We start from the raw sequence: 19,336 nt of genomic DNA, 5'->3' as shown, positions 1-19,336 counted from the left end.
GAGGAGTATGGGGCTACATAATACAATATGAAGGTATTATGGGGCTGCATTATAATACATATAGGACTATGGGGGCTACATTATAATATATGGAGGACTATGGAGCCTACCTTATACATGGACTATGGAGGTGCATTATAAAACATTGGGGACTATGTGGTGCAGTATAATATATGGAGTACTATGGGGTGAATTATAATATGAAGAACTATGAGAAATTCATTATAATAATTGGAGGGCTACTTTATACATGGAAGACTATAGGGCTGCATTATAATATATGGAGGACTATGGGGTGAATTATAATGCATGGAGAACTATGGGGTGAATTATAATATATGGCGAACTATGAGAAATTCATGATAATAATTGAAGGGCTACTTTATACATGGAGGATTATGGGGTTGCATTATAATATATGGAGGACTATGTGGTGGAGTAATATATATTGAGTACTATGGGGTGAATTATAATACATGGAGAACTATGGGAAATGCATTATAATACATGGAGGACTATGGAAGGGTATTCTAATATATGAAGGGTTATGTGGGACCCTTTATACTATTTGGAAGGCTATGTGTGGGGCATTATTGTGTTTGGAGAACTATATATAAAGGGGGGACAAAGATACAATCAGGGGATGGGAACGTTTTGTGCTGAGGGAAAAATGCTCTTTCCCTCAGCACCCAGCTTTCCCATGCTCTGCTATACATCTGCTCTCAGCACCCAGCTTTCCCATGTTCTGCTATACATCTCTCAGCACCCAGCTTTCCCATGCTCTGATGTGGGAAAGCTGGGTGCTGAGGGAAAGATGTATAGCAGAGCATGGGGAAGCTGGGTGTCGAGGACAAGATGGATATCAGAACATACAGTAAGAAAGCTGGGTGCTGATAGAGGGATTTCAGATCACGAGAAATCTGGGTGCTGTGGGTAAGAGCCAAGTGTCAGCATCATTATCCTGAGTGTCAGTGTCATTATCCCCTAACCCAAGTGTCGGTGTATGTGGAGGGGGGCCCAGGTCTGAACTTTGCACCGGGGCCCATCAAACTCTAGTTACGCCACTGGTTCTGATCTTCTATTATCAGAAACCACATGACTGTCTATCACTCGTGATACACCAGTGACAAGAACCATGCAATAAAGCCCATAGTGTATGAATACAGAACAGTCTCATTGTTAGAGATCCTCCAATAAAATGAGCATGCTGATATCACCAATATAACTAATATATAAGTAATAGAAAATAAAAGAAAAGTTCTGTGTACCATGGCATAGTCGTAAAAATTCTCAAACTAAGGTAAATGGTCAAAAATGTTTTTTTTGTGAGTGATCAAATCCTGGAATTGATTGTCAGATGGCCTGACTGTTCATGAACATTAATTGGGTCCACATTCCGGAGTATATAGATGTGGGCATGTGGATGAGAATGTGTCTGAATAAAAGTTTTGTATGTGAGTGATCAAGTCCTGGAATTGACTGTGAACTGGTGTAAAATGCGTTTTACTGATATAAATGTTGTTTTCATTACTTGTCCAATACAAATATCTCCTGCCCCACAATTTGGTGTCATTCATTGTAATTTAATTAATAATTGATAGATATGTGGTAGATCCAAAAGCAGAGGGTGACACAAAAGCGGGCTTTACACTCTGCGATCTCGCTAGCAAGATCGCAAGTGATCGTACCCGCCCTCGTCGGTTTTACAACACGGGCAAATCGCTGCCCGTGCCGCACAACCTCGCTTACCCCCGTCACACGGACTTACCTGCCCTGTGACGTCGCTCTGGCAGGCGAACCGCCTCCTTTCTAAGAAGGCGGTTCGTGCGGCGTCACAGCGAAGTCACACGGCAGGCGTCCAATAGAAGCAGAGGGGCGGAGATGAGCGGGACGTAAAATCCCACCCACCTCCTTCCTTCCGCATTGCCGGTGGAGGCAGGTAAGGAGATGTTCGTCGCTCCTGCGGTGTCACACATAGCGATGTGGGGTGCCGCAGGAACGAGGAACAACATCACTAATAAGCAGAAAACGATTTTTTGTTTCAGGACGACCTCTCCGCGGCAAATGATTTTGACCGCTTTTGTGATCGTTTAAGGTCGCTCATAAGTGTTACACTCTGTGATATCGTTAATGACGCCGGATGTGCATCACAAACACTGTGACCCCGACGATAATTCATTAACGATATTGTAGTGTGTAAAGCCCGCTAAACGCTGATTGTGATGTGCACATGGAGCGATAATACCGGGAATCACCCCTCCTACCATGCTTGCTACAAACCCAGCATCTTTTTTGGGGACAGTTTTGGATGGGAGTGGGAGAGACGAGAGGAATTAAATGGTGCTCTGACAGTCTCTGGAGATCCTCCGAGTCGACAGCTGCCTCCTGTGCCCCTGAGTTAAATAGGAGCCACTCAACAATATTCTCCTGATACTGGAGGAAAGTGTGCGCTCCTTAAGTCTTTTTGTAAAGGACGTAGTGGTTATAGGTAGCAATCTGGATGAAGTAGATTGCTAGCTTTTATTCCAGGACTGGGTCTTTTACTTGACCAGATATGGCTGAAGCACCTACTCTGATATGTCAACGCCTCCCATGAACTTATTATACTCTCCTATATATAGCGGTTTCTCATTGTTCCTGGTAGCACCTCTGTCTGATCGCATGCAGGGTGGTCAGCATGTAGACATCCTTCCGGCCATTCCATTTCACTGCAAATAATTTCCCACTTGCCAGTGAGAAAGATGCTCTCTTCTCCAAACAATTGAACAGCAACTGAGGGGAAAAACCTATTCAGTTTTTTGTGACTTGCCGACGCCTGAATTTGCAACGCGGAGGGATTTGTATAGGGTGATACTGGTATAACAATTGTCGGCGTACATGTGGTAATCTTTATCTAGAAATGGGGTCAGTAACTCTAAGAATATTTTACCAAGAATGCCAAATGTCTGGGGGCAGTTTGGTGGGTTGATTTGATAGTCCCTACCTTTATAAATGAGAGAAGTGCATGTGTGACGCCCTGGCCTATCAGGTCGTCACAGGGCATTGTGCAATCTGCCCTCCTGCACAGTATCCACCCTCCTTGGTTACGGATCGTGGTCCTTTTGTGTTGCTAACAGCTTGTCCAATCAAAACCCTAGGAACAATTCCCACTTTAACCTAACAGACACACCATTTCGGGGGCCTAAGGGGAATAGGGCCGCCCACATGGGGGGTTGGTGAGGGGAAAGTGAGGAAAGTGTCAGTTGAGCTTGGAGAGTTGAGGAGTGGAGAGTGAAAGGAGAGGAGATAGTGGTGGCTCTCGTTAGGAGAGGCCATGGAGGAGAGCTCCTATGTACTAGGTGGCAAACGGTGGTTTGGGTCTGGTAGGAGCTGGAACCCCGGTCGCAGGGGACAGTGTCAAGGGGCACAGACTGCCGAGGAGGGCGGCCGGCGAGCTTGAGCTATCACCGGGCAGGGTTAGGGCACGACGGGTTACGTGGACCCTAGGCCGGAAAGTAGCTTCACATGTTCTGATAATTTACCCGACGGGGGTGAAGACTTCAAGTGTCATCCCCAATCCGCTCCAAAATCGGGGTACTAGCGCACTGATGGGATTGGACTTTCCTAATACAGTCCAAAGAAATCCTACGTGTGAACCCTGAGAGCAAACTCACTCCGTTAGCCATACGGGTGAGCGGGACCCGAAGAGTTTTATACCCACGGGTCCAATAGAGGCAGAGGTGCCAAGGTCAAGGCCGCAAATCAACAGCAACACCAAACGCACGGACCCCAGCGTACTCCCCACAGGCTGCAGTGGTGCTCAGAATTCTGGTTTACAAGCTGTCGGTGTGGTTATTCCTGGACTGAGTGAGTACACTGAGACACCCCTGTTCCTACCCCAGCAGCACCCATTCACCAACCTTCCGACGGGCCCCGGAACACAAACCCCCCTACCCACGGAGGGGTTAAAACATCAAGCTGCTACACCATCGTCACCGGGCTCCCCAACCGCAGCGGTGGTCCCTCACATTACCATGCACCGTGGGTGGCGTTACGAACCTTACTTACAAAAAACCCCTGTATATAACCCCCCTTTCATTTGAGTGTCCGCATGGACCCCCCGGATCCGGAGACCCCTCGAGCCACCGCGGCTCTGGATCCGAGCGGCTCGGCCGCTGACACGGGGGCGATACACATGTGTACCGGGTTGTGCTCTCGCACATTTTGTATAGTTTTATACTGCAGTTTGCTCACTTGAAGGGGATAATTTGGCGGAATGACAGAATGACATGACAATGACCAAAATCAAATGAGTTAAAATTAGTGACATCAACTTTTAATCCATAGACTACTAAAAACTGGGGAAGTTGTGATGGAAAGGACTGTTCGGGATACCTCTGTGAACAGGTGACTGCAGAACTTGGCCCTGACGCTGACGTTTCAGCAGTGACGACTGACTTTGCTACCATCGGGCTGTGGGATCCAGTGGAGGAAGCAGAGTCATCACTATCTGAAAACAATTCTGCTTTAGAGCCAGATTTAATATCCACCCCGCAACTGCTGGAGCAAAGCAGTGAGTACGCCTGCTCCATAGTAAACACTCCGAGGGCAACTATTGTATATTTCTGCTTGCCTAACATAAAAGAAAAAACCTAAAAGCTAACCTAACACTAGTAACCCTATACCTAATCTAACACTGATATTTCTTTGTTGTATTTTATGATTTTTCTTTTTTAAATTTTTTTTTACTTTTTTTTAAAAAAAACCCTAACACTAAACCCTAACCCAGATAATGGCAAATAAAAAAATAAAAATAAAGTCATAAGATTAAAATAAAAAACCCCAACATAATCTGATTAGGGGGATGACACGGGAGATGGCTGTGGGGGCGATGATCTGAGGGCGATAATCAGGAGATTGGGGAAGGATTTATTGATTTGATCTGGAACTTGATTCTAATTTCACTGACAGGACGGCACTTGTATCTCTCGTCTCTCCCAGTACAACTACAAGGGGAAAAGAGAGAGGTACAAAATCGCCGTTTTTTAACTCGCCTTGCTTGTGTTCTCCAGGTTCTTTGTTAGCCCTGGTAGCTAAAACCACAGAGATTTTGCAGCTCTGGCAGCGCAATTTCCTTATTCACTATTCCCTCAGTGACCGCCATTTTAATGCGTATTGGCGGTTGTTAAGGGGTTACGATGGCATCAAACCGGGAACAGTGGCCAGACCCATATACCTGGTAGCCAGTGGAAGTGTCACCTTAGGAAAGAACAGCTGAATCTTTCAGAAATGTAGGGACTGAAGGCAGATATATACTGAGGTGTTACTCCCTGGCTGAGCTTTTAGTAATAAAACACAATAGGAGAAATGTATCCAAATTATTGGAAGGAAGAGTGAAGCAGTGACCCGTAGTAACCAGGATTTCAGCTCTGACGTAAATAAAAGTTATTAATAAATTACACCCTGTTCTCTTTAAGGGTAAAAGAAAAAATACATATACATAAGATATAAAATAAAACTATTACTATCACATGAAGTGAATTGTCCTGTTTATTGATGGTAAAAGTCCTCTTAGGTTACTCTTTGCCACTAGTGATTGTAGTATGAGCTCTACCGAGGGTAGAGGATGACAGGTTGCCCTTGTTTTCATGTTGTGTTTATCCGTCGGCACTCAGGAGAGGAAAAACCCCCTGTGGGGGAAACCTCTAGGGAACCATGGCCTACGGATAACTGCCCTTCCCTGGGGGCACGAGGCAACATGCCATCTATAAGTCCTGGTCCACGGTCATTTTACTGACTCCTGGTAGGATTTTCATGGTCTCCAGGTTCTTCTTGTATTCGGACACTGCAGAGAACCAGATTGCAGCAAAACCTCCAGCCTCCAATAGGGAGGAGCGGATATGGCTGCAAGTTACACTGCAGGTCACGACCCTCAGGACACTTCTAGTAATTGAGGCAACATGCCATCTAGAAGTTCTGGTCCACGGTCATTTTACTGACTCCTGGTAGGATTGTCATGGTCTCCAGCTTCTTCTTGTTTTCGGACACTGCAGAGTACCAGATTGCAGCAAAACCCCCAGCCTCCAATAGAGAGGAGTGGATATGGCTGCATATTACACTGCAAGTCACGTTTTTTCATTTCCACCATCTTATAGCCCTTCAGATCCTGTGGAAGGTGACCTACACAACAAGAGATACTAGGTTAGAAATAACTTTTATATCTTAATAGGACATATGAAATGGGATTATCCTCATGTGAAAACACCTCCAGGTTTGGCTCTATGGGCCATCAGCATAATGTAAGCAGCACTCTATAAGAGTTTTCCTGACTACACTGTGCTGACTGATTCACAGGACACAAGAGGGGGTTTCATGCTCCCTATCCCAGTCCCATTTACAATGACTCACCTGTGATGGGGTTTTTTAGGTCTCCGATGTTTCAGCTTTCTATTTCTTCTTTACGACCTTCCATCCATCATCAGCAAATGTGAATCCACAAAAGAGTTTTTGATTTTTCTTGGCCATTCGTGGTTTAATGGCTTTGGAAAAATTGACATCTTTCATTGTATCTGATGTCATCACTGGTGGCTGTGGACAGAAGATACAAGAACTAGTGTTCATAAAAAGACACACAATAGAGATGTACTGCTGTCACCATATTCTCTGGGTCATATACTTACAGGTGGTAGGTGGAATGGTGGAGGTGCTTTGCCGCCTTCTATTTCTGTCCAGTTGATCTCCATAAAGAATGGATGTTCTCTTATGTTGTCCACAAATTTCTGCCGACTCTCTGGTGATTTATCCAAGAGCTGGAACATATAATGAAGAAGTTTATTCAGTCTCCAGTTGCTTTCAATTTTTATTGTTGTGTTTTTCATTATATTCAACCACTTTATTACTGACATGTGGCATTATACTCACCCCCTCTATGACGGCTTTGACGTGGGGGTCCAGTTCTTTTGGGAAGGCGGGATCATCATTGATCAGTGCCTTCTTGATATTCTCATCAATTTCATCTTCAACGAAGGGATATCTGCCAGTAGCCATCTCATATATCACAACACCAGCAGAGAACCAGTCCACTGCTTTGTTGTACGGCTTCTCTAGAAGTATCTGTGAAGACATAAAGAAGACAATAAGAATATTGACCAGACAGCAGAAAACATGGAGATGTCCAGCCTTTTATTGAGAAGACTGAGGGACATGTAAATGATTCCTCACCTCAGGAGCCATGTATGCAAGCGTCCCGGCCCATCCTGAAGTTTTTGCATTGCCAAAGATGTTCATCACGGCAAGACCAAAATCAGCGATCTTCAAATGACCATTGTTGTCCAGTAAGATGTTGTCTGGTTTTATGTCTCTAGTAGAGGAAAGAGATGACAAAATACCAAATGTATTATATTAGCTGGGCTGAAGATCCCCATTGTGACCTGAGATAAGAAGTGTCTACACAAGGGCATTAGGATGAGAGTATAAGACTATTCATACCAGGTCTACATAGAAGATGTGCCACACTTACCTGTGTATGATGCCACTGGTGTGGAGAAACTGCAGCCCACAGATCAGCTCAGCTGCAAAAAATCTGATGCGGAAAAAAAGAAAACCATCAAAATCCAATATTTCATCCACTAAACTAAGAGACTGATAATGACATAAAGCCAAATATCTCTGACAACTCTTATCTTAATCTAATATACGATGTTCTATCTTACCTGGTGGCTGGAATGGGTAAAGGGGCATTAGTTGTCATGAAGCCTGTAAGGTCTCCTCCACTCAGATATTCCATGGCGTAGAAGACGTGTTCCTGTGATAAAACAGAGGAGATAATAGGGGTTAATGGCATATTGTAGGTAGGGGACACTGGTTGCACTGATTGTAATCAATGTTCTTCTAGGTCACATTCTTGTAACAAATACTATGGCTGTGGCTAGAAGAACATTGCACACAAATTGGCACATAGACTGTATTCATTTAATACATTGATGACTCAGAACTGTTGGATTATGAGCCACTTACCTGGGACTGGAAGGTGGCAAAAGCCCGAGAAATGAAAGGACTCTTCCTAGTCATCTCCAGAACCTGTCGCTCTATCAGGACATTATCTCTCGAGTCCTTGACTAGGAGCCTTTTCTTCACCATTTTCACTGCCACTTGTTTTTGGCAGGCCTGATGTGTGGCCAACATGACCTGGAAGAAACAGAGCTTTAGAACTGGAGGAAAGGTTCGTCCTGCCATGAGATGTGATGAGACGATGTGAAGCAGTGATGCTCCTAGAGTCATATTACTACTCCACATCACACACATGAGGAAGACGTTACCACAATCCCTAATACTTACTTTACCGTATGATCCCTCTCCAAGGATTTTATGGAAGGTGAAGCTCTCCACTCCCGTCACAATGATGGGAGATTCATCTGGTGTTGTACCTGATGAAGAAGGGAGAAATAAGATGAGACAAAGCCAATATCTGAATGTGAATATAATATTTCATGCAACTTAATCTCCATTTTGCTACATTATCTGACTTCTTATATAAATCTCAACTTTCACTGTTTATGTGATTTGTCTTTATTCTTACTTTTTTACTATATATCATAACCTTTGCTCTAATTAAGCCTTCTGGAGCAAACAACCGCAGCACTACACAAGAAGATATGCCACTGCAGAACCAAAATAGCAGACTATACAAAAAAATATATTATAGGCAAATTTCTTAGCATTACCAATAAATGAGATGCTTTTATAATTATGCAATTCATTATTAACAATGTGGTTTCATTAAATCTAACAATCTGTATTATGATTGGCTTATCGTCCATGTAAAATGATTGGCTTATATTCTATGTCCTGTTAAATTATTATTGGCTATTTTGTAAAACCTCCTCCTACTATAATAAAGAAGGGATAATAGGTTTGGCCCTCATAGAGAAACTTTAATGTACACACCGTGTGTCTGTGTATTTTGTTTTTCCATCCGGCCTCTCCCTAACACCAGAGGCACATGACTTACAGACAATAGGCTGTAGGGGGCTTCATAGAAATATCATTTCTGGAGCCCACCGTATTGCTGCAGTAACAAGATAATACTCTTATCTAATGCTAATGTGGCCAACTACAGAGGGGTAGAACAGTAATAGGGGGTACCATAGAGAAACAACACCAGAATCATAATGATTGGGGTCTTACAAAGGCGGAAAATCCTGTCATTAACTAAATTTGGGGATATTTGGTTTCTGTGTCTTGGATCTGTACTCACCTGAGAGCTGCTCATTGTCAGTATCGGGGGACACACTGGGTCTATCAACAGTTTTGTCCCCCATCTCTTCTTCCATTTTTTTCTTTTTCCTGATACTTTCCTGTATCGGGCTTCCAGATCTTTTTGAAGCTTTGATAATGGTGCCATGTTTTTCCTTTTTTTTCTTTTTCATGACACTCTCCTGTATCGGGCTTCCAGATCTTTTTGAAGCTTTGATAATGGTGCCATGTTTTTCCTTTTTTTTCTTTTTCATGACACTCTCCTGTATCGGGCTTCCAGGTCTTTTTGAAGCTTTGATAATGGTGTCATGCTTTTCCTTTTTTTTCTTTTTCATGACACTCTCCTGTATTGGGCTTCCAGGTCTTTTTGAAGCTTTGATAATGGTGTCATGTTTTTCCTTTTTTTTCTTTTTCATGACACTCTCCTGTATCGGACTTCCAGGTCTTTTTGAAGCTTTGATAATGTTTTGGTTGGTGCCATCTTGTTCACCCTCTGATGCTTCTATTCTGCTCTTTTTTGACACCTTACCAAGTCTCTCTCCCTTTCTCTTCCTATTATTCAGCTCCGTAGATGTCATTTTGGGCTGAGGAAGGTCCTGTCCACCTCTAGGGCGCTCCAGGATGTAGTATGGAACTGCTCCTTTAACAGGCCTTCTGCTTTACCGTAATATATTTTATATCAAACCAAAATTTGCTAAGCGCAAGAAAAATTACCCTCACCCACTAAGTGATGAAGACAACTGGGGGATATTTAGATTGCAGAGACATTCCATTGATTCAGTGACATCACAAAGGCAATTGTGACATCATCATATTCTAATGATCACATGACTTCACAGAGGGACCAAAACCAAAGGTCAAGTGACATCACAGCGGAACCAAAGCCAAAGGTCAAGTGACATCACAGATGGGCCAGTGACATGGCTGATAGGCCTGAGTTTATGAACAGTTGTTTGGTTTTTTTACAGTTATTTGCCATAGAGACTTTATACTTCACACAGCTGAGGGTTTGCAACATTTGTATTCAGATTAGATATTCTTCTGTGAGCAAAACAGACTGGACTCTACACTGATGTAAAAAGTCTACATACTTCCGTTACAATGCCAGGTTTTTATCAAGTAAAACAATCCTACCAAGAAGACTCATTTAAGAACAGTTATTACACTTTATTGTCATCAAGAATCTGAACAAATGAATTGAGTAACAGAGGAGAGAAATAAAAGCAAAAAACTAAATGAATGTGATTACTTACAGTTAGGGCCATATATACTTGGACACTGACACAAATGTTTTCTTATACCTGTTTACTCAAACATATTCAAGTCATAGTTATATAATGGACATGGACATAAAGTCCTGACTTTTAACTTTCATTTGGGGGTATCCCCATTCAAATTAAATGAAGGGTTTAGGAATTTCATCTCCTTTATATGTGCCCCCCCCAGTTTTAAAGGGCATAAAAGTAATTAGACAATTGATTCCCAGGTTGTCATGGGCCGGTGTGGGCAATTCCTTTGTTATATCATTCTCAATTAAGCACATAAGAGGCCTGGAGTTCATTTCAGGTATGGTACTTGCAGTGGCGTAACTAGAGTTCAATGGGCTCCAGTGCAAAATTTGGATCTGCCCTGCCCCAACCCCGCCACCCTTGTGGTACAGGATAATTATGTTGACATTTGGCTCCTCCATATATTATAATAAACTCCCCATAGTCCTCTGTATATTATAATGCAACCCCATAGTCCTCTATATATTGTAATGTATCCCCAATATTCCTCCATATATTATAATGCAGTTCCCATAGTCCTCCATATATTATAATCTATTCCCCATAGTCCTTCATATATTATAATACACTCCCCATAGTCCTTCATATATTATAGTGTATTCCCATAGTCCTCCATATATTATAATGCAGCCCTTATAGACCTCCATGTATTATAATGCCCCCCATAGTCCTCTATATATTATAATACACTCCCCATAGCCCTGCATACAGTTTAATGCACCCCTATAGTCCTCTATATAGTATTATTTAGCCCCGATATAGTATCATGTAGTCCCCATATACAGGATAGGCCATAAGTATGGATACACCCTGATAAATTGGAAGTGGTTGCTGATATCACCTTACCGTTTGGGGCATATTAGTACATTAGAGGCTATCTTTGAGGCCAGGTGACGCCCATGGCGGCCATCTGCAAAGCCACCATTTTGAATTCAGCTTTCATTTTTTCAATAGGATGGGGATCATGTGACACATCAAACACATAGAGTATTGCACAAGAAAAACAATGGTGTGCTCATTTTTAACGTAGCTTTAAGATTCATTATCGAGTTATTGACACATTTGTGACATGGAAGAGATACTAGGTTAGAAATAATTATTATATCGTAATAGGACACATAAAATGGGATTATCCTCATGGGAAAACACCTCCAGGTTTAGCCCTATTGGCCATCAGCAGAATGTAAGCAGCACTCTGTAAGAGTTTTCCTTACTACACTGTGCTGACTGATTCACAGAGCACAAGAGGGGGTTTCATGCTCCCTATCCCAGTTCCATTTACAATGACTCACCTGTGATGGGGTTTTTTAGGTCTCAGATTAGGTGTTTCAGCTTTCTTTTTCTGCTTTATGACCTACCATCCAACATCAGCAAATGTGAATCCCCAGAAGAGTTTTTGAGTTTTTTTGGCCATTCGTGGTTTAATGGCTTTGGAGAAGGATAGGACATCTTTCATTGTATCTGATGTCCAGGGCTGTATTTTGCCTTCGTGCTGCCCTAGGCACTTTAAGTGGTCGCGCCCCTTATTGACAACGTAAAACTGAGTTTTCGCACATGACATCTGTTTAAGGCAGATCTACTCTGTAAAACACTTTAAGGCTATGTGCGCACGTTGCGTTCAGTTCACTGCAGAAATTTCTGCAGCGATCTGAAGAGCACATGTGCGCTTCTAATCGCTGCAGAAAATGTCCGTAGTGAGCGCCGATTCCATGCGCTCTGCCTGCAGCTCCTGCCATAGACAGAGCAGGAGCTGCCGGCAAAGCGCAGGAAAGAAGTGACATGTCACTTCTTTTTACGCAGCGCTTCGGCAGTAGCTGAAGCGGTGCGCTCTAAAGCGCCATGTGTGCACGGCCCCTGCACAATCTCCATAGACTGTGCAGGGGACGCAGGACGCATGCAGTAACGCTGCGCTACAAAGCGCAGCGTAACTGCATGTATTTGCGCAACGTGCGCACATAGCCTAAAAAGTATCAATGAGAAACGAAGGGCACTAACCCCCCCCCCAATGGGGATCACCACGGGCACATCAAAACATAGCATGAGTATAAAATATTCCCACCACACCGTCCCCACTTATATACTGTGACTGTCACACTGCCCCTAATAAACTACACACTGCCCTCCCTTATAAATTATACCCACCACACCTTCCTCAATTATGAAATATGATCTGCACATTGACCTCACATCATGCTGCCCCCTCCTCACAATGTCCCATGCATGCTGCCCCCTCCTCACAATGTCCCATGCATGCTGCCCCCTCCTCACAGTGTCCCATGCATGCTGCCCCCTCCTCACAGTGTCCCATGCATGCTTCCCCCTCCTCACAATGTCCCATGCATGCTGCCCCCTCCTCACAATGTCCCATGCATGCTTCCTCCTCCTCACAATGTCCCATGCATGCTGCCCCCTCCTCACAATGTCCCATGCATGCTGCCCCTCCTCACAGTGTCCCATGCATGCTGCCCCCTCCTCACAATGTCCCATGCATGCTGCCCCCTCCTCACAGTGTCCCATGCATGCTGCCCACTCCTCACAATGTCCCATGCATGCTGCTCCCTCCTAACAATGTCCCATGCATGCTGCCCCCTCCTCACAATGTCCCATGCATGCTGCCCCCTCCTCACAGTGTTCCATGCATGCTGCCCCCTCCTCACAATGTCCCATGCATGCTGCCCCCTCCTCACAATGTCCCATGCATGCTGCCCCCTCCTCACAATGTCCCATGCATGCTGCCCCCTCCTCACAGTGTACCATGCATGCTGCCCCCTCCTCACAGTGTCCCATGCATGCTGCCCCCTCCTCACAGTGTCCCATGCATGCTGCCCCCCTCCTCACAGTATCACATGCATGCTGCCCCCTCCTCACAGTGTCCCATGCATGCTGCCCCCTCCTCACAGTGTCCCATGCATGCTGCCCCCTCCTCACAGTGTCCCATGCATGCTGCCCCCTCCTCACAGTGTCCCATGCATGCTGCCCCCTCCTCACAGTGTCCCATGCATGCTGCCCCCTCCTCACAGTGTCCCAAGCATGCTGCCCCCTCCTCACAGTGTCCCATGCATGCTGCCCCCTCCTCAGTGTCCCATGCATGCTGCCCCCTCCTCACAGTGTCCCATGCATGCTGCCCCCTCCTCACAGTGTCCCATGCATGCTGCCCCCTCCTCACAGTGTCCCATGCATGCTGCCCCCTCCTCAAAATGTCCCATGCATGCTGCCCCCTCCTCACAGTGTCCCATGCATGCTGCCCCCTCCTCACAGTGTCCCATGCATGCTGCCCCCTCCTCACAGTGTCCCATGCATGCTGCCCCCTCCTCACAGTGTCCCATGCATGCTGCCCCCTCCTCACAGTGTCCCATGCATGCTGCCCCCTCCTCACAGTGTCCCATGCATGCTGCCCTCTCCTCACAGTGTCCCATGCATGCTGCCCCCTCCTCACAGTGTCTCATGCATGCTGCCCCCTCCTCACAATGTCCCATGCATGCTGCCCCCTCCTCAGTGTCCCATGCATGCTGCCCCCTCCTCACAGTGTCCCATGCATGCTGCCCCCTCCTCACAGTGTCCCATGCATGCTGCCCCCTCCTCACAATGTCCCATGCATGCTGCCCCCTCCTCACAGTGTCCCGTGCATGCTGCCCCCTCCTCACAGTGTCCCGTGCATTCTGCCCCTCTCCATGAGCTCCTAATGCTGCCTTCCTCTTTTCCATAATGACACCTCCATGCTGCCCCATTCATCATACTAAGACCACCACACTAGCGCTTATGCTGAGACCCACACACACACACACACTACCCCACTCTTGATATTGACTCCCCCTACATTGTTCCACTCCATACTGAGCCCACACATGCTGCCCCTTCTCCATAATGAGCTCCCAATGCTGCCCCCCTCTTATTCTGAGTCCTTACACTCCCCCCCATCGATATTGTCATTGCTGTATCCCTCAACCCTTGTCCTCTGTCTCTAGCATTGGTCCCTCCCATTCCCCCAGCAGCAGCCTCTCTCCCCCCGCCTCCAGCAGCAACCTCTCCCCCAGCAACAACCTCTCTCCCCCCAGCGTCCCCCAGCATCAGCCTCTCTCCCCCCAGCGTCCCCCAGCATCAGCCTCTCTCCCCCCAGCCTCCCTCAGCATCAGCCTCCCTGCTCCCAGCTTACCCCAGCATCAGCCTCTCTCCTCCCAGCCTCCCCCAGCATGAGCCTCCTCCAGCATCAGCCTCTCTCCTCCCAGCCTCCCCCAGCATGAGCCTCCTCCAGCATCAGAATCTCTCCTCCCAGCCTCCCCCAGCATGAGCCTCCTCCAGCATCAGCCTCTCTCCTCCCAGCCTCCCCCAGCATCAGCCTCCCTGCTCCCAGCATCAGCCTCCCTCCTCCCAGCCTCCCCCAGCATCAGCCTCCCTCCTCCCAGCCCCCCTCCTCCAAGCCTCCCCCTCCAAGCCTCCCCCAGCATCAGCCTCTCTCCCCCAGCCTCCCACAGCATCAGCCTCCCTCCTCCCAGCCTCCCCCAGCATCAGCCTCCCTCCTCCCAGCCTCCCCCAGCATCAGCCTCCCTCCTCCCAGCATCAGCCTCCCTCCTCCCAGCCTCCCCCAGCATCAGCCTCCCTTCTCCCAGCCTCCCCCAGCATCAGCCTCCCTTTTCCCAGCCTCCCCCAGCATCAGCCATCCTCAGCATCAGCCTCCCCCAGCATCAGCCTCCCAGCCTCCCCCAGCATCAGCCTCCCAGCCTCCCCCAGCATCAGCCTCCCGCCTCCCAGCCTCCCCCAGCATCAGCCTCCCGCCTCCCCCAGCATCAGCCTCTCTCCTCCCAGCCTCCCCCAGCATCAGCCTCTCTCCTCCCAGCCTCCCACAGCATCAGCCTCCCTCCTCCCAGCCTTCCCCAGCATCAGCCTCCCTCCTCCCAGCCTCCCCCAGCATCAGCCTCCCTCCTCCCCCAGCATCAGCCTCTCTCCTCCCAGCCTCCCCCAGCATCAGCCTCTCGCCTCCCCCAGCATCAGCCTCTCTCCTCCCAGCCTCCCCCAGCATCAGCCTCTCTCCTCCCAGCCTCCCACAGCATCAGCCTCTCTCCTCCCAGCCTCCCACAGCATCAGCCTCTCTCCTCCCAGCCTCCCACAGCATCAGCCTCCCTCCTCCCAGCCTCCCCCAGCATCAGCCTCCCTCCTCCCAGCCTCCCCCAGCATCAGCCTCCCTCCTCCCAGCCTCCCCCAGCATCAGCCTCCCTCCTCCCAGCCTCCCCCAGCATCAGCCTCCCCCAGCATCAGCCTCCCTTCTCCCAGCCTCCCCCAGCATCAGCCTCCCTCCTCATCAGCCTCCCTCCTCATCAGCCTCCCTCCTCCAAGCCTCCCCCTCCCCCTCCCAGCCTCCCCAAGCATCAGCCTCCCTCATCCCAGCCTCCCTCAGCATCAGCCTCCCTCCTCCAAGCCTCACCTTCCCCCTCCCAGCCTCCCCCAGCATCAGCCTCTCTCCTCCCAGCCTCCCCCAGCCTCAGCCTCCCCCAGCCTCAGCCTCCCTCCTCCCAGCCTCCCCCAGCATCAGCCTTCCTCCTCCCAGCCTCCCCCAGCATCAGCCTCCCTCAGCATCAGCCTCCCTCCTCCAAGCCTCCCTCAGCATCAGCTTCCCTCCTCCAAGCCTCACCCTCCCAGCTTCCCCCAGCATCAGCCTCTCTCCTCCCAGCCTCCCCCAGCATCAGCCTCCCTCCTCCCTCAGCATCAGCCTCCCTCCTCCAAGCCTCCCTCAGCATCAGCTTCCCTCCTCCAAGCCTCACTCTCCCAGCCTCCCCCAGCATCAGCCTCTCTCCTCCCAGCCTCCCCCAGCATCAGCCTCCCCCAGCCTCAGCATCCCTCCTCCCCCAGCCTCAGCCTCCCTCCTCCTCCCCCAGCCTCCCTCCTCCCTCAGCCTCCCTCCTCCAAGTCTCCCTCAGCATCAGCTTCCCTCCTCCAAGCCTCCCCCTCCCCCAGCATCAGCCTCCCCCAGCATCAGCCTCCCTCAGCATCAGCCTCCCTCAGCATCAGCCTCCCCCTCCCAGCCTCCCCCAGAATCAGCCTCTCTTCTCCCAGCCTCCCCCCCAGCTTCAGCCTCTCTCTCCCCCCAGCCTCAGCCTCTCTCTCCCCCCAGCCTTAGCCTCTCTCTCCTCCCAGCCTTAGCCTCTCTCTCCCCCCAGCCTCCCCCCCAGCCTCAGCCTCTCTCCCCCCAGCCTCAGCCTCCCTCTCTTCCCAGACTCCCCCCAGCCTCAGCCTCTTTCTCTTCCCAGCCTCTCTCTCTTCCCAGCCTCCCCCCAGCCTCAGCCTCTCTCTCTTCCCAGCCTCCCCCCAGCCTCAGCCTCTCTTCCCAGCCTCCCCCCAGTCTCAGTCTCTCTCTCTTCCCAGCCTCAGCCTCTCTCTCTTCCCAGCCTCCCCTCAGCCTCTCTTCCCAGCCTCTCTCTTCCCAGCCTCAGCCTCTCTCTCTCTTCCCAGCCTCCCCCCAGCCTCTCTCTCTTCCCAGCCTCCCTCTCTTCCCAGCCTCCCCCCAGCCTCTCTCTCTTCCCAGCCTCCCCCAGCCTCAGCCTCTCTCCCCCCAGCCTCCCCTTGCATGATTACAGTGGACAAAAAGAGGCATCGCAATTTGCAACGATCATCAACTAACCTGTAAGGAGCCCATACATTCTAGGCTCTGCCTCTGCCTTACCTGCTTCGGTGCCCGCCGCCCTGCTCTGGCTGGCTCCTCTTCTGGCTTGCTCCAGCTGCAGACGCGTCCTCCTCCGCGGCGTGTGTCATCTGCAGGATTGGACGCTGCAGCACGGGGCAGTAAGCTGACTGTGGCGCCCGCGCGCCTCTGACCCCGGAAGTGCAGGCCATGGAACTTCCGGGGTTAGTCATCTCACTATGCCTGGCGCCCGCCATGTACTTAAATAAACAGCAGAAGTGCGCCTGTCCTCCCTCCCAACCCCCCCCGGAACACAGCCGAGTGTAACGGAGGGAAGGACGGGGGGCGGGGATGTAAAAAAAAAAAATTTATATATTTATTTATTTATTTTTTTTTATTTTTTTTTTGCTGCCAGAAAGTGCCGCCCCCCGCAACGTGCCGCCCTAGGCACGGGACCACGGGTGCCTAGTGGCAAATACGGCCCTGCAGATGTCATCACATAAGTGTCTACACAAGGGCTTTAGTATGAGGGTATAAGACTATTCATACCAGTCTTATAAATAGGGATTTATAGGGACTACACTGTCTTTACTGCACTGTTAAGTATTTTTAGGTTTCCTGATGTAAATTGTGAATTTTTCCTAATTGTGTGGACCCCATTTACTTTACTTTTCCCCCTTTTTCACCAGTTTCCTTCTTCTTACCATTAAATGGAGCCATTTTTATCTTGATAGTTGATGCACACATGTTTTGTATTGGTCTTTTTAAAAAAAATATTACTAAAGTTATTTATATGAGTCTTTTTGCAAATCTGTGAGCTATACTTAGATAGAATTGCTCCACATCCATATTCAATGAATTTATGTTTGTTTTTTGATTTGTTTGATGGCAGGTTTTCTGTCGGGCCATATTAATCGTGATCAATGGGCATTAGAGGCCTGTGATGTTTTTCCAAACAGGGACTGTATGAGAGAGCCGACTATTCTAACCAGGCCTGGACTGACCATAGGGCAATTCTGGCAAATGCCAGAATGGCCGGTCCCTGTAGTGGGCCGGTGCCTGTAGTGGGCCGCTGTATCTGCAGTCACCGTCACGCTCCTCAGCGGTGTGTGCATGTCGGTGACCGCAGCTTCCTCCTTCCTGTGCAAATGTATTTGCGTCTTTCAGACATAAATACATTTGAACAGCGCACCGGGACTGAGCCCCGCTTCAACGTGCAGCAACGTGATGAAAGCAGCACCTTGCTGACGTTATCATAGTGCTGCAGGCGTCACACAGGAGACATCAGGAAGTGGTAAGCGCTCCATGGAAGAGCCGAAGATGGCAGGTTTAATTAATGGGTATGAGTGGGGAGGGGCTAAGGACACATAACGGGTAACATTTGTGAAGGAACACAGCTTTGTGACAGGCAGAGGGGGAGCCCCTTTTGCCCGCAGGCGCTGGCCCTGGGAACTCTAGCTGTGGCGGTAGCTGTATTTCCCTTCACGGTTGAGCGGTTGCCTTCAGTCGGGTCTTTGCTGCTGGGAAACCCTGGAGGTTCCCGTCGCTGACGGATTTGACCGGTTTAACGGCGACTCCAAGCCTGGTCGGGGTCTGTAGGCCCTGCCGAATGGTGCTGGCTTCTCTTCGCTCCCCGGTCCGGTACCGGCGGGCCACCGCCCGACCCCGGTCCTTACGGTTGTGCGTCAATTGGCCTCGCCTGCATACGGTCACCACCGTCTGCCAACCTTGCTGTTGGTGCCGGGGCCACGTACCCGGACACAGTCAGACTGCTCCTTTACCACTTCACTCCTTCACTCTCTCCAAACTATGCCTACTCCTTTCCCGCCTCCAGGAATGTGAACTCCTCAGCGGGTGGGGCCAACCGCCTGGCCCCACCCCACCTGGTGTGGACATCAGCCCCTGGAGGGAGGCAACAAGGATTTGTGTGACTGATGTGCCTAACCGGGGTGTGGGGTGTGTTGTTGCAGTACCTGTGACGTCCTGGCTTGTCCAGGGCGCCACATTATACATGGAGGCTTGGAGAGGCTGACTGCTATATTATACATGGAGGCCTAGAGAGGCTAGATGCTATATTATAAATGGAGGCCTGGGGAGGCTGGCTGCATTGTTATACCTGGAGGCCTGGAGAGGCTGGCTGCTACATTATTCAAGGAGGCCTGGAGAGGCTGTCTGCATTACTATACATGGAGGGCTGGAG

The 19,336-nt window shown here is 48.9% G+C and overlaps 1 protein-coding gene across 1 annotated transcript; it reads right to left on the bottom strand.

Annotated features, from left to right (window-relative positions):
* Positions 1-5,528: 5,528 nt before the first annotated feature.
* On the bottom strand, positions 5,529-9,569 carry LOC142287455 (protein kinase C delta type-like). Its single transcript, XM_075333441.1, has 10 exons — positions 9,236-9,569; positions 8,317-8,405; positions 7,996-8,166; positions 7,692-7,783; positions 7,499-7,561; positions 7,201-7,339; positions 6,901-7,092; positions 6,660-6,788; positions 6,388-6,567; positions 5,529-6,159 (listed from the first exon to the last, which is right to left on the bottom strand). The coding sequence occupies exons 1-9, from the start codon at positions 9,567-9,569 to the stop codon at positions 6,427-6,429; spliced, it is 1,350 nt and encodes a 449-aa protein (XP_075189556.1). The 3' UTR covers positions 5,529-6,159; positions 6,388-6,426.
* Positions 9,570-19,336: the final 9,767 nt, after the last annotated feature.

Source organism: Anomaloglossus baeobatrachus, chromosome 2 (genome assembly GCF_048569485.1).
Source record: "Anomaloglossus baeobatrachus isolate aAnoBae1 chromosome 2, aAnoBae1.hap1, whole genome shotgun sequence".
Taxonomy (NCBI): domain Eukaryota; kingdom Metazoa; phylum Chordata; class Amphibia; order Anura; family Aromobatidae; genus Anomaloglossus; species Anomaloglossus baeobatrachus.
This window is presented reverse-complemented; position numbering and strand designations above follow the sequence as displayed.

Bases quoted from the DNA above. Each gene is read 5' to 3' on its own strand.
- LOC142287455 (XM_075333441.1), bottom strand. From the start codon at position 9,569: ATGAAAAAGAAAAAAAAGGAAAAGCATGACACCATTATCAAAGCTTCA. The intron at 8,167-8,316 runs GTAAGTATTAGG...TGTTTCTTCCAG, and splicing joins GAGAGGGATCATACGGTAAA to GTCATGTTGGCCACACATCA. The intron at 7,340-7,498 runs GTAAGTGTGGCA...TTCCTCTACTAG, and splicing joins ACCAGTGGCATCATACACAG to AGACATAAAACCAGACAACA.